This window comes from Canis aureus, chromosome 3, assembly GCF_053574225.1.
Source record: "Canis aureus isolate CA01 chromosome 3, VMU_Caureus_v.1.0, whole genome shotgun sequence".
Classification (NCBI taxonomy): Eukaryota; Metazoa; Chordata; class Mammalia; order Carnivora; family Canidae; genus Canis; species Canis aureus.
The window spans coordinates 25272128-25287258 of record NC_135613.1 but is presented as its reverse complement, the minus strand read 5'-3'; the positions used below and the strand labels follow the sequence as shown (position 1 = coordinate 25287258).

Here is a 15131-nt window from a genome sequence, read left to right as displayed (position 1 = left end):
CATAGGCGGCCAGTGCTGGGGCCAAGTCAGAGCAGTCTCAGACCCATAAACTAGATCAAGGTGTGACTCAGGAAGAAGCATCTACTAGGACAAGAGAGGAATCGTTTATCACAGAGTGACATCTTTCTTCAATATCGTTCAAGAAAAAAACAGTCCCAGATACATAAACCTAGGTGACAGGTCCTTGGATTTCTCTTTTACTTCTTTTTCCTTGCTCCTATTGCCTAAATGTTTGGCCATAAACCTACATCACTTTTAAATACAGTAAGCTTTCTTCTTTCTTTTAGTATGATTTTTCCTCTCACAAAGTCTCAGCCAGGAGGGAGAGGGGCTGTACCTGTGCTCCACATACAAGACATGCTTCTTCGAGCTCAGGGGAGGCGGGCCTGGGCGGTTTAAACCACTGCTGTCCTCAATCCTCTCCAAGATGCGGTCAATATCTTCCAGTCCATTTTCCTAAAAGCCCCAGAACAACATATTAATAACTACACTGACTTTAAACATCATAACAATCAACAACTAAATGATTTTTTTAACAAAATGATTTTTACAGAGAACTAGCATTATACTGTATTTACTTCCTGACAGTTCATAATCCAAACACTACATACTGCACATATATTCAGAAAAAAAGAAGAAATGCTTCATTAGAGGAAGTTCAGAATTAGCGTGATTGCAGAACCAGAAGAACTCTTGAAATAACAAGTTACATGCCTATACTGCTCACCTCACTTCTTCAGGTGGAACTCATGACTGTAACTACCAGTGACAGGACACACAGAACCAGACAGTGAATCATCAATGAAACAGATTTTCTGGGATCCCTGGGTGGCGCAGCGGTTTGGCGCCTGCCTTTGGCCCAGGGCGCGATCCTGGAGACCCGGGATAGAGTCCCACATCGGGCTCCCGGTGCATGGAGCCTGCTTCTCCCTCTGCCTGTGTCTCTGCCTCTCTCTCTCTCTCTCTGTGACTATCATAAATAAATAAATTTTAAAAAATAAAAAAAAAAAAAAAGAAAGAAACAGATTTTCTGACACAGGCTATATCTGGATGCTTACATGTCAACATCAAATTAGCCCATCAGCACTAGAAAAAGGTCAGGGCACAGGGGCAGAAAGGACTGTGCTGTCCAAAGGACGTCATTTCAGATGGTTGCCAGAAAATGGAAAGCAGAGTGAGGTCTAACCCTCATGAAACAACATGAACAAACATAAGCAAAATTTGTCAAGTGACTTTCCCCAACCTCTGAATTATATCCTAATGGTAAGGAATCAAAATATCAAATAAAAATGAATTGGTTCTAACTTCATCTTGAGAAACAGCCGAAAGCACATACCAAAATTTCTCCTGTAGTGTTTTTCTTATTTTTCTGTTTCTTTTTCTTCTTTCGGAGTTTACCACTTATATTAGACTAAAAAAAGAAGCACATTTTAGTCAAGGGAAAGAGACAATAAAATCTTCAGTGTGACAACTAAAGCAACAAGCTAGAGAGGGACATGGGAACCCAGGCTTGGCATCCCCTCCCTCCCACCCTGAATGTCCTGTGAACTCACCTATTTCTCCAACAAGTACCTCTCACTGGCCTGCATCTCTGGTCCTCCCTCCGACTTTCTCCCCTACTTCTAGACAGGACCCAGGGCTTCCCACGACCTCAAGAGGGCCTAAGAGGGCACCCACCTGCCCTCTGCTCTCATCTTTCACTTTGCCAACCACTCTTCCCGGCACACTTAGCTACCTGGGGGACCAGGGCCCCTTGTACTGCACTGTCCCCACCCCCCAACACACATGATGCCTCTGCCTCAATCTCTTGTGCCTTCACCTAGTGCTTTCCTTCCTTGCAGTGTAATGCCTCCACCACCTCAAGCTCAGTCAGGTGCCCCTATGCACGTGTCCACCCACTTGTCACACTCCCAACCAGAGGCCCCTGGAAGGCAGACCTGTCTCTAGAACCCAGAAAGTTTGTAAGAAGTACTTGCTGAGTAAACAAGCATGCACCCCAGCCATAACCCAAAACTAACTTGACTAACATTTCACTAACATTCACTAACATTTCTTCAAGGCATGCCCACCCAAAGGCCTGTCCACCTGACCAGAGCTCCAGACACACAATCACAAAGAACAGACACCCTGTGGAATAGAAGAAGACCCTCCCAAAGTGTGGAGGCAAGTCATGTGTCAAGGAAACTTGTCTAGGGGACCCTGTATGTGGTCCCCTTGATGCCCACAACCAATCTCGAGGATTTCCTGCAAATCTTATCTGAGGTCCCAAGAGAATTTGGGGGTAACTGGAACTCAGAAAGTGACAGCAGAGGGTGTGTGTGTGTGTGTGTGTGCACGTGTGTGGTGGGCACCTCCTGGTCCCCATACCTACCTGCTCTGGGGGCACTGCTTTGTCAGCTGCTTCACCAGCTTTCTTGGTGTCTGCACTTCCACTCTGAGATCTCCTTTTGTTCCCTGACACCACAGCATCTGTAAGCAGACAATCGGATCTCTCCCCATTCAGCACAGGTCCCTCCTCAAGGTCTTCGATGTTTATCTGGAAGAACACATGAGAGACAAAAGGATGTTCGGTGTATCCTGGCCACATATTAAATGGTGATACTGAACTACATCAGAGATGGAAAGCAGGGCAGAGGTGTGGCAGGGAGACACGTTCAGGGTCATTTTAGTCAGTGAACCCCAGAAAACACGGAGGCACTGTGTGGCTCCATGGTGTCTCTGTCTTAAGAGCTGACTTCATAAGAGTTCCCAAACATTACAACTCACCTCCCTTCCTGAACACTGCCCCAGGGCAAAGATTTGTAAATACAACTATCTATTTAGCCACTGGGAACTCTAGCTCAGCTCATCTACAGTAACCGACAGCAAAAGGACTGAGGAGAAGAAAAGGTACCTAAGAAGTGACTTACTGAGAAACTCTTCCCTAATAAAAGTAACTCACACAACAGAACCTGATATAGCAGTGAAAAGGAATGAATGGTGCACGGGCATGCACACACACTCTGGAAGTGAGAGAGGGGCAGGGGTGAGTACAGGTCACGTTTCTGGCCCTTCACCCAGTCCATGAAAAAGTAAACAAAAGAGTCCAACACGGAATAAAAACAACTATGTTTCATAAACCAGACAGGAAGGACCCCATCTAGTGCACTGAGGTCCAAAAATAAATAAAACTGTATGTTCAATTTAGGACATCTGAAAAATAAAAAGCTGTAAAATAAAAACAAGATCTACTTTTACCCCCAAAACCCTAAGTTTTTTTGTTTTTTTTTTTTTTTTTTAAACTAAGATCATACTCTATCTGGTGATTTTTCAGATTCTCTTTGGACCTACTGTCTCAGTTTGGAAAGTATCAAAGAATTGGAAAGTATCAAAGAAAAGAAAGGAACAAGTTTTTGCATCCTTTCTTTTGCTTTCTTTTTTTTTTTTTTTTAATGTTAGCACTTTTTTTTTTTTTTAATTTTTTTTATTTATTTATGATAGGCACACAGTGAGAGAGAGAGAGAGGCAGAGACACAGGCAGAGGGAGAAGCAGGCTCCATGCACCGGAAGCCCGACGTGGGACTCGATCCCGGGTCTCCAGGATCGCGCCCTGGGCCAAAGGCAGGCGCCAAACCGCTGCGCCACCCAGGGATCCCTTTCTTTTGCTTTCTTTCTTCACCGATGGAGATCTCCATGTGGCAAGGACACAACTCAGGAGTATGTCATGCTTGTCTATCTATAAATCCATATCCGATTCAAAAATGCTGGAATTCTACCAAAATAGCATCTGTCCCAACCTGACTAATAACTATGGCAATTCCTATTGTGGATGCTTTCTTTTGAGTAGCACCATTGTAAAGCCAGGGGCTCAGCTGTGGTCTGGGTAGTTTAGATTCAGGAGCAAAGGGGGGAAGCTGGAATGAGGCCTCCTGGGACATTTCCTCTAAACAATGGGGGTTTATGAGAGAATTGGCACCCATACTTTCTCCAGCATGCAACCAAATGATACCTCCAATGCCTCCAACGAAGCTGAGTGCTGGTTTACTTTTTTTTTTTTAAAACGATTTATTAGAGGGTGAGCAAGTGCATGCTAGGGGGGAGGAGCAGAGGAAGAAGGAGAGAGACTCTCAGGCAGACTCTCCAGTAGTCACACAGCCCAACTCAAGGCTCAATTTCATGACCCTGAGATCACAACCTGAGCCAAAATTAAGAGTCGGATGTTTAACTGACTGAGCCAGCCAGGTACCCTACTGGTTTACTTTTATTTTTTTAATCAAAAAAAAAAAAAAAAAGAGAGAGATTTCTGAGGGCAGCCCTGGTGGCCCAGTGGTTTAGCACCGCCTTCAGCCCTGGGTATGATCCTAGAGACCCAGGATCAAGTCCCACGTCAGGCTCCCTGTATGGAGCCTGCTTCTCCCTCTCCTGTGTCTCTGCCCCTCTTTCTGTGTGTCTGTCGTGAATAAAAAAATTAAAATCTTTTAAAAAAGTAAAAAAAGATATTTCTGAAAGATTTTATTTATTTACTTGACAGAGAGCACAAGCAGGAGGAACAACAGGCAGAGGCAGAGGCAGAGGGAGAAGCAGGCTCTCTGCAGAGCAGGGCACCAGATGCAAGACTCGACTCAATCCCAGGATACTGGGATCTTGACCTAAGCCGAAAGCAGATGCTTAACTAAGCCACCCAGGTTCCCTGCTGGTTTACTTTATTAAGTCATGTCTACTTTCCTTCTTAAGTAATTTCTACACCCAGCGTGGAGCTGGAACTCAAGACCTCTAGATCAAGAGTCACATGCTCCACCAACTAGGCCAGCTGTCCCATACGATCTTATTTCTTGAGTCCCTTTTGGAAGCTTGAGGTGTTTAGAGAAATTCAAATTCATAAGCTCTATGCCAAGCTACACTTCACCTGCAATGTTCTGGCTCTGTGCACCCACACATGGAGCCCTCTGATGACATACTTAGCTTTGTGCCTTTTAAGAGTTGCTGATAGTGCATGCTTCATTGCTATCTCTATCAGCACGCAAAAGCACTCAAAGACTCTATCCAATAGTCCCAGTAAAATCTTATTTGCTATCCAAAAGCTGTCATTTTCATCAGTTTCAAGTTCTCAAATGGGTAAGAATTTCAAGGGGTTTTTGTTCACTACACATACATTCTCTGCTATTCTACAAGACAAGTCTTGAGGAACAATAAACACTGGGCATGAGTTTTACCATTTTTTGGAGGAGAGGAGGAACCAAGGTATAATTTAAATCTAAAATTTAAATGGAGATACAATATGAGTTTTGGCATATGCATAGGTGTGTAACCCATACTCTTACCAAGATATAATATACTTCCATTACCCCCGAAACATATACCACAGTAACACCCCCAATTATTATTTTCTGCTGACTTCAGGTGCTAAGATTTCTTCCACCATAGTTGGCTTATGCCTGTCCTAGAGCTTCATGCAGAAAGAACCAGAACATGTCTTCTTTCATGTTTAGCTTCATTCACACAAAACACTGTTCTGAGGCCTATCCTGTTGGTACCTGTACTACTGGTCATCAGTATGCCTTTGTATGGATATGCTACATTAGCTTAACTGTCTGGCAGAAGTCATTTAAGTGGCTTTCCATTTGGGGCTGTTTGAATGAAAGCTGCTTTTGAACATTTATGTAGAAGTTTCAGGGATAAGTATATAGAAGTTGAGTAACTGGGTTATAAAGTATAAGGTTTATGCTGAATTGTCAGATCTATTTCCAAAGTGGTTGTACAACTTTATATTGCTCCCAGAGAGCTCTGCTTGCTCCATGTGCTCACCATTTGGCATTATCAGTATTTCCTTAAAAAAAATTTTTTTTTTTTAAGATTTTGGTACGCTTGGGTGGCTCAGCAGTTGAGCAGTTGCCTTCGGCTCAGGGTGTGACCCTGGAGTCCCGGGATTGAGTCCCATAACGGGCTCCTTGCATAGAGCCTGCTTCTCCTGTCTCTGTGTGTCTCTGATGAATAAGCAAATAAAAATCTTTTAAAAAAATATTTTATTTCATTTATTCATGAGACACAGAGAGGCAGAGACACAGGCAGAGGGAGAAGCAGGCTCTTTGCAGGGAGCCTAATGAGGGACGAGATCCCTGGAAACCCGGGATCATGCCCTGATCCAAAGGCAGACGCTCAACCGCTAAGCCACCAGGTGTCCCTCCTTTTTTTTTTTTTGGAAGAGTTTATTTGAGAGAGCGAAAGAGATGGAGATAGAATGAGTGGGGGCAGGAGCAGAGGGAGCAGCAGATTCCCCAGTGAGGAGAGCTGGACTTGAGACTTGATCCCAGGACACTAGGATCATGACCTGAGCAGAAGTCAGATGCTTAACCAATTGAGCTATCCAGGTGCCTCTTTTGGCATTATCAGTATTTCTAATATGGCCACTCTAGTGAGTATACAATGGCACAGTTTTATAAATTTTAATTTACATTTACCTTTTGACTATTGTTGAATATTCTTTCAAGTGTGTATCAGCCAGCCCTTTGTGAAGTGCCTGTTCCAATCTTCTGCACAATGAAAAATTGGGCTGACTTCTTACTGACTTATAAGAGCTGTTCAGACATGTTCTGGATACAAATCCTTTGTCATAGATGTCTTGTGATCTTTTCCTCCCAGTGTGTGGCTTGCCTATTCATATTTTTAGCTACATCTTCTGATGGGCATGAAAGTTTTAAGTTTTGATGAAGTCTACTTTCTCAATCTTCTTAGGATTAATTAGTGCTTCCTGGACCTAGTCTAAGAAGTCTTGGCCTACCTCCGTCATATGGATATTTTCCAACACTTTATTCTAAAAGCATTATAGCTTTAATGTGGAGATCCAAGGTCCATTTTGAGTATGCTTTGTGTGAGGGGACTGTATGGATTGAAGTTCATTTTTTTCCATACAGTTATTGTAGCATCATTTGTTACAGAGATTTTACCTTCCTCATGGAATTGCTTTTGAAAGAAAAAAAAATCAATTGACTATATAAGCATAAACCCGTTTCTGAATTCTTGATTCTGTTGTGTTGATCTATTTGTCTACATTTATGCCAACCTCCGACTGTGTCTTTCTATTTTCAGTACTTGCTGTAAGCTTACAATAAGCATCTTTTATGCATCTCGTGTTATTTCATATAAAAATATAAGACCTTTACAGCAGCATGCTTACATTGCCCTCCATTCTTAGGACAATTACTGCCATACATTCTACTTTGGTGTGTTGTAAACCCAATAACACACTATTACTTTCGCTTTAAAGAGCCAAACTTCTTCTAAAGAAATTTAAAAACTAGGGAACATTATATATTTACCCTAATATTTAACATTTCCAGCACTCCTCACTCCTTCACATTCATCCATATTTCCACCTGGCACTATATTCTTTCAGAATGAAGAATTTCCTTTAATATTTCTTTCTTTTTCTTTTAAAGATTTTATCCGGGGATCCTTGGGTGGCTCAGCAGTTTGGCACCTGCCTTTGGCCCAGGGCGCGATGCTGGAGTCCCAGGATGGAGTTCTGCGTCGGGCTCCCGGCATGGAGCCTGCTTCTCCCTCTGCCTGTGTCTCTGCCTCTCTCTCTCTGTCTATCATAAATAAATAAATAAATCTTTAAAAAAAATAAATATTTTATCCATTTATTCATGAGAGACACACAGAGAGAGAGAGAGAGAGGCAGAGACACAGGCAGAGGGAAAAGCAGGCTCCATGCAGGGAACCCGACGTGGGACTCGATTCCAGGTCTCCAGGAACACACCCCGGGCTGAAGGTGCTAAACCACTGAGCCACCAGGGCTGCCCTAATATTTCTTTAGTATGACTCTGGCAATGAATTTTCTTAACCTTTGTCTATTTGAAAATATCTTTACGGGATCCCTGGGTGGCGCAGCGGTTTAGCGCCTGCCTTTGGCTCAGGGCGCGATCCTGGAGACCTGGGATCGAGTCCCACGTCGGGCTCCTGGTGCATGGAGCCTGCTTCTCCCTCTGCCTATGTCTCTGCCTCTCTCTCTCTATCATAAATAAATAAAAATTAAAAAAAAATGAAAGTATCTTTACTTCACATTCATGGTTATTGTTGTTTTTGTTTTTAATTTTATTTATTTATTGACAAGAGACAGAGAGAGAGAGAGGAGGGAGAGAGGGGGGCAGAGACCCAGGCAGAGGGAGAGGCAAGCTCCATGCAGGGAACCTGATGTGGGACTTGATCCTGGATCTCCAGGATCATGCCCTGGGCTGAAGGCGGCGCTAAACCGCTGAGCCACCGGGGCTACCCAGTTATCGTTTTTTTAATTTCACGCTCATGTTTGAAAAATATTTCACTGGGAATAGAATGCCAGGTTACATTTTTTCTATTAGCACTGCAGAAATGTTGCTCCATTGCCTTCTGGTTTGCTCTGTATCTAGTAAGTCAGGATCATTCATATCACTATTTCACTGTAGATAATGTGTCTCTTTTCCAACTACTTTTATGATTTTAATTCACCACTGGCTTCAACAATTTGATCATGATTTGCCTTGCTGTGGTTTTCCTTATGTTCATCCTGCTTCGGGCTTTTCAAAAGCCTTATGCATCTGTCTATACATCCAGCAGATATCTAGAACCACCGCAAACTTTTTTTCTACTGTTCAAATAATTACATAGTTGGAATATGGATTCTTAATTCTTTCCTCACTCACAGCAGCATTAAGAGATACTAATTTTGCTAAAGATAATCTTACAGATGTGAGGACAAAAGAAATGATGTAACATAACTTTAATTTGAAGAATCTTAGAAAGGGATGCCTGGGTGGCTCAGTGGTTTAGTGCCTGCCATTGGCTCGGGGTGTGATCCTGGAGACCCAGGATTGAGTCCCGCATCTGGCTCCCTGCATGGAGCCTGCTTCTCCCTCTGCCTGTGTCTCTGCTCCTCTCTGTGTGTGTGTGTGTCTCTCATGAATAAATAAAATCTTAAAAAAAAAAAAAAGAATCTTAGAAAATTATGGTTAATACTTGACCAAATGTGCCCATGACCGGTAAAAAAAAAAAAAAAGCTACTAGAGTTCTAACACCATCTGTTATTAAATGTTTTTGTGAATGTGAATCCAAGATTTCTACGCTTGCTGCCATTAAAACAAAGGGTCCAAATAAACTGGAAAGCAAAGATGACACACATGCTGCCAAGTCAAAGGTCACTGTACAATTTCAAGTCCTTATTCCAGCCAAACAAGAGAATCCTGGGGATGCCTGGGTGGCTCAGTGGTTGAGCTTCTGCCTTCGGCTCAGGGTGTGCTCCTGGGATGTGGGATCAAGTCCCACATTGGGCTCCTTGCAGAGAGCCTGCTTCTCCTTCTGCCTGTGTCTCTGCCTCTCTCTCTCTCTGTCTCTCATAAATAAATAAAATCTCTAAAAACTAACAAAAAAACAAGCATCCTAATCACTGAGACTTATTCTGGATGAAGTTTGGTTTATTTAATTTTACAATTCAGGGATCCCTGGGTGGCCCAGTGGTTTGGCGCCTGCCTTCGGCCCAGGGCATGATCCTGGAGTCCTGGGATGGAGTCCTGAGTCGGGCTCCTTGCACGAAGCCTGCTTTTCCCTCTGCCTATGTCTCTGCCTCTCTCTCTCTCTCTCTCTCTCTCTCTGTGTCTCTGATGAATAAATAAAATCTTTCAAAATAAAAATAAAAAATAAAATATTTAAAAAACTAATAATTTTACAATTCAGATTTATTGCAATTGTTTTCAGAGAATGGCCATTATATTGTACCTAAAAACAGACAGACATATGCACATACAGTTGACCCTTGAACAAGAGGTTTGAACTATGCATGTGAATTTACGTATAAATTTTTTAAAAAATAAATACAGCACAGTATTGTAAATGTATCTTCTTTCTTATGATTTTCTTACCCCCGACCCCACCGGAGGTTAGCACGAGGCAAAGGAAAAGAGAATCGTAAGCAGGATCCATGCCCAGCACAGAGTCTGGTGGAGGGCTCGATCCCACGACCCTGAGATCATGACTTGAGCCAAAATCAAGTCGAACGCTTAACTGACTGAGCCACCCAGGTGCTCCCCCATATGATTTTCTTAATAACATTTTTTCTGCAGCTTAAAGAGTATATAATATATATAACATACAAAATACATGTTAATAGATTTCTATGTTATCAATAAGGCTTCCAATAAATAGCTATTAGCAGTTAAGCTCGGGGGAATGAAAAGTTATGTGCAGATTTTCAACTGCATGGGGTTGAGTGTCCCCAGCCCTAGAGTTGCTTACAGGCTAAATGTAATTCTTTTTTTTTTTTTTTTAAGATTTTATTTATTCATTCATGAGAGAGAGAGAGAGAGAGAGAGAGAGAGAGAGAGAGGCAGAGACACAGGCAGAGGGAGAAGCAGGCTCCATGCAAGGAGCCTGACGCAGGACTCGATCCTGGCACTCCAGGATCATGCCCTGGGCCGAAGGCAGACGCCAAACCGCTGAGCCACCCAGGGATCTCCTAAATGCAATTCTTTATAAAATACTGATCTTCCTCATTTAGAGGGAAAATTTCTCAGTGCTTTAAAATCTGATCTTTTTTTTTTTTAATCTTTTAAAAGTGTGTTTATGGGTTTTTAACAGATAGTCAAAGTAGTTCTTGACTCCCCAAATACTGAATTCTATTCTACATCATCTTCAAAGGCTGCACAGTATGTTATGCTGCAAAACCTGAACTATACATTTAAAACAGATGCATTTATCATGTACAAATTACACTTCAATAAAGCTGGTTTTTAAAAACTACTCTGAATGAAATAGGAAAAACTTCTATTCTAAGGCCAAAAAAACTCACCCAAGAGCCTGTCATGAGAATAAATTCATAAACTAACAAAGGAGAGCTTCTCTCTGCTCTTTCTTCTCCGTAGGATAGCATTGCTGGTCCCTGGAAATGTTTCTAAGTAAACAACTTAGGGTCACGTTTCTACTTAAGTTCTATTGCACCCTTCACTTGGCTTTTAGTATCTGTATTTGCTGAGTGTTGACTATATGCCCAGCTTGGGCTAAAGGCTATACATGTTAATTCATGTATCACTCATGACAACCCCATGAAGTAAGACCGTATCTTATCTACATCCTTACAGCTCTGAAGAGATGGAGCCAGGATTCAAATCTGGGTCCTTCTGACTCCAAAGCCTGTATGCAAACATTCTGGCTGGAGACAATACCTGCTGGTCCTCTTAGAGGAAATGCTGACTCATGCAGTAACTTTTCTGCATATCTGGGTGCCAGACACAGGGTGGCGGAAACACGATAGGCAATAGCAAAATCTCTACTCCCAAGAAGCTTATACTTCAGTAGGGAGGAGGGAAAAATGAGAAAGAAGAGAAGGGGAATGGGAATAAGGGGGTAACTGTACTTTTTTTTTTTTTTAAGGATATATTTATTTTAGAGAGTGAGTGCAGAGAAAGAGGCAGAGGGAGAAAAAAAATCTTCAGGCAGACTCTCTGCAGAGCACAGAGTCTGAGGACATGGGGCTCAATCTCGTGACCCTGAGATCAGGATCTGAGTTGAGATCAAAAGTAAGATGCTTACCGGACTGAGCCACCTGCAGCCACCTGACATAGGTGCCCTGAGGTAAGGTAAGAGTATTTTTAAAGCAGGTAGGGTGCAGGCTGGGTGGTTCAGCGGTTTAGTGCTGCCTTCGGCTCAGGGTGTGATCCTGGAGACCTAGGAATGAGTCCCACATTGGGCTCCCTGCATGGAGTCTGCTTCTCCCTCTACCTGTGTCTCTGCCTCTCTCTGTGTGTGTCTCCCATGAACAGATAAATAAAATCTTTATTTTTTTTAAAGATTTGTTTATTTATGACAGACAGACAGAGAGAGAGAGAGAGAGAGAGAGAGAGAGGGAGAGGGAGAGGGAGAGAGGCAGAGACACAGGAGGAGGGAGAAGCAGGCTCCATGCCGGGAGCCCGACGCGGAACTTGATCCCGGGACTCCAGGATCATGCCCTGGACCAAAGGCAGGCGCCAAACCGCTGAGCCACCCAGGAATCCCCCAAAAAATATTTATTTAAAAAAAAAAATTAAAGCAGGTAGGAAGGGGAAGCAAGACTGAGAAAGTGGTATCTGACCAAAACTTGAGGAAGAAGGAGTGAGCCACATGACACCTAAATACAGGTGTTAAAGGCAGAGGAGATGGCAAGGAGGACAGATCACCATGGCCAGAGCACAGTAAGCAAGAATATAAAGGAACGAGGTAGAAGAGCTCATGGGACCGTTGGGGGGGTTATAAAGAAAGGAGGGTTGAGGACAGACACATGCCGAACAGGGTCACTGTGCTTGCTGTGTTCAGACTGCAAAGGAACAAGAGGAGCAGCAGGACTGAGTATAAGGACGGTGATGATTCGAACCACAGGCTGCACCTGGAACTGCCACAGGGTGGCCCAGGTTTGTGTAGATTGTGAGAGAAAAAAAGCAGTTCAGGGATGCCTTCACATTGCAGCATGGACAAGAGGCAAAATGGAAATGCCCTCTACCAAGACAGGGAAAGCTGGAGGAGGCAGCAAAGGCAGTTAACATTTGGACACTCTGGGTTTGACAGATCTGTGAAAGGTCTAAAAAGGGACAAATGTTGAGCTGGATGTATGAATCCCGAGACCAGGACACCTGAGCTGGTGACAGGGGAACACACAGACAGCAGAATCCTGAACAGGTACAGACCGTGAGTCCCACTGACATGATCTCATGGGGAGGTCCACATCAGTATTCTTTCTTTCCCTTCACATGTAACCCCTCTCTTCACACTTTTTCCACTTCTTGCAAACACTCTGCCCACCCCCCTGTCCATTTACTCTCTTTTCTTCTTCAACAGGAACATTAAAAACATTTGCTTCAGGGACACCTGGGTGGCTCAACGGTTGAGCATCTGCCTTTGGCTCAGGGCATGATCCCTTGATCCTGGGATCGAGTCCTGCAGTGGGCTCCCTGCATGGAGCCTGCTTCTCCCTCTGCCTGTGTCTCTGCCTCTGTGTGTCTCTCATGAATAAATAAATAAAATCTTAAAAAAAAAATTGCTTTGGAGACAAAAACCATAACATAGTCAAGAGTAGGGCAGCCCGGGTGGCTCAGAGGTTTAGTGCTGCCTTTAGCCCAGGGCCTGATCCTGGAGACCAGGGATCAAGTCCCACATCAGGCTCCCTGCATGGAGCCTACTTCTCCCTCTGCCTGTGTCTCTGCCTCTCTCTTTCTCTATCTCTGTGTCTCTCATGAATAAATAAAATAAAAATCTTAAAAAAAAAAAAAAAAAAAACATAGTCAAGAGTACAAGTTTTAAGTCAGAAAGCCTGGATTTACTCTGCAGGTGTCACTTACTACCTCGTTTCACAAGGACAATATGACCTCCTTCCCAGACTACGAGAATCCTGTGGTACAACAGCAGTGCCTGGAATGTGTAAATGTCCTCCAAAGAAAAGCTATGGCTGTTAAAGATGACAAATGTGGGGCATATGGGAAAGAGGAAGCACAACACAATCAAACGTCCTTGGAGATGGCCGAATACAGCACAAACTGATAAGAACAAGTGAGATGGGGGAGAAGACTTGGGTGTTTTGAGAGAAATCAGAAAAATGACTGGCAAATTTAAGAACACAGGATGTGATAGGAATACTGGGGAGACAGCCTGCTGTGTGTTCAATTGTGGGAGTTGAGAGATAAGCACAGGAAGGTTAATACTACTCTTGTTTTTGTACATGTTTGAATCTTTTTATGATAAAAATGTCAAAAAAGAAAGGAAGCATGACAATAAACAGGGTAGAAAGGAGGAAGTTGCTTCTGGTTTCAGGATCAGAACAGGAAAAAGGAGACTGCAGGGAATCTGAAGAAAGGGCCTGGTCCCACCTCCACCCCAGACTCCACCGCAAGGCCGTCTCTCACCTTGGAGGGGAGGTCGATAATCTCAGAACCAAACTCCAGAACTGGAAGCCCACCCACATTCTCTGTCATCTATGAAAGGCTCCTAACTTGTCAACTTTACCTAAAGTTGGGTGCAATCCAAGACCAAGAACGAGCTAAAGAAGAGTCGCTGGTTTCCCCATCACCTGCAGACCTCCTGCTGCTTGTTCAACCAGTCGGGCACACCGTGGACACTCTGCCCGCACAGGGAGGTCAGAAAAGCCAGACGAAAACGATGCACGCACAAGCCCAGATACTGACTGTGGCCAGCTGAAGAATCCCCAGGGGGCGTTTACTCCTTCACTTCACATCCACCATCTACCTGCTCAGGGGACGCAGCGAGAAGCAAGCAGAACACTCAGCCCCGGGGCGCGAGCAGGGGACGAGATGGTCTATAGGGGCCCGGACCCCCAAGTGCTCCCTGGACGCAGCGCCCCACCCTAAGCTAAAGCGAACGCCCCCCAAAGCCTGAGACCTGAGACCCCGACCACAGGTTGCGGACCCGCCCCCAAGGCGTCACGACCACGCCCACTCCGCGGCAGCCCAGACACGCAACGCCCGGCCTCCACGCTGCAGCCCGAACCAACGTAGCTCCGCCCCACCCGCCGATGTGGCCCCGCCCAGCTGCAGCCCAGACCACGAGTCGCCCCGCCCCCGTGACATCAGGGCCCCGCCCCTCCCACCGCCCCCTCCCACCGCCCCCACCCCCGGCAGCCCGGTTCCTCACCAGCTCGAACCGGTTGTTGACGCAGACGCCCTCCTTGCCTGCGCCCCGGGAGCGCCGGCCACCTGGACCCCGCTTTGGACCTTCTTCTTCCGCATCATCGTCATCGTGGAGGACAAACTGCAGGGCGCCGGGCCCGAGGGGCTCCTGGCCGCGCTGTTCCCCCCTCAGCCTCCGGAGGGCCCGGCGCGACATAGGACCCAACGGCCGCTGACGTCTGGAGACCGGGAGAAGGAAGAGCAGAAAAGAGGACGGCTGGCGCGCCTGCGCACTTACGGCGCGCTGGCGCGAGGCTGGCGTGTCACGTCTGCGCGTTGAGGTTCTCCGGAACTTCCTCTCCGTCACCGGGGGCATCAAAGAAGGTGCGGGCTTGTCCAGACGAAGTCTCGCGCGAGGTGGGCGCCACCACGCGGCCATCCCTCCCGCGGCGGCCGCGCTGGGTACCCACAGCTGGCCTTCCTAAGGCGTGTCCGCGACGGATGTCGGGGCCACAGGGACTCCGAGCCGTCTACACC

General features: G+C 45.1%; 1 protein-coding gene across 2 annotated transcripts in view; it reads right to left on the bottom strand.

Moving 5' to 3' along the window:
• The window catches only part of TCF25 (TCF25 ribosome quality control complex subunit), a 31192-nt gene extending 16270 nt beyond the window's left edge, over window positions 1–14922 (bottom strand). For both annotated transcript variants that reach the window (XM_077891206.1, XM_077891205.1), the window contains exons 1-4: window positions 14620–14922; window positions 2372–2536; window positions 1337–1411; window positions 338–456 (exon numbers count right to left, since the gene is read on the bottom strand). In XM_077891206.1, coding sequence (XP_077747332.1) covers window positions 338–456; window positions 1337–1411; window positions 2372–2536; window positions 14620–14811 — 551 coding nt within the window. In that variant the 5' untranslated portion in view covers window positions 14812–14922. The remainder of the gene's footprint in view (window positions 1–337; window positions 457–1336; window positions 1412–2371; window positions 2537–14619) is intronic.
• Between the last annotated feature and the right edge of the window lie 209 nt (window positions 14923–15131).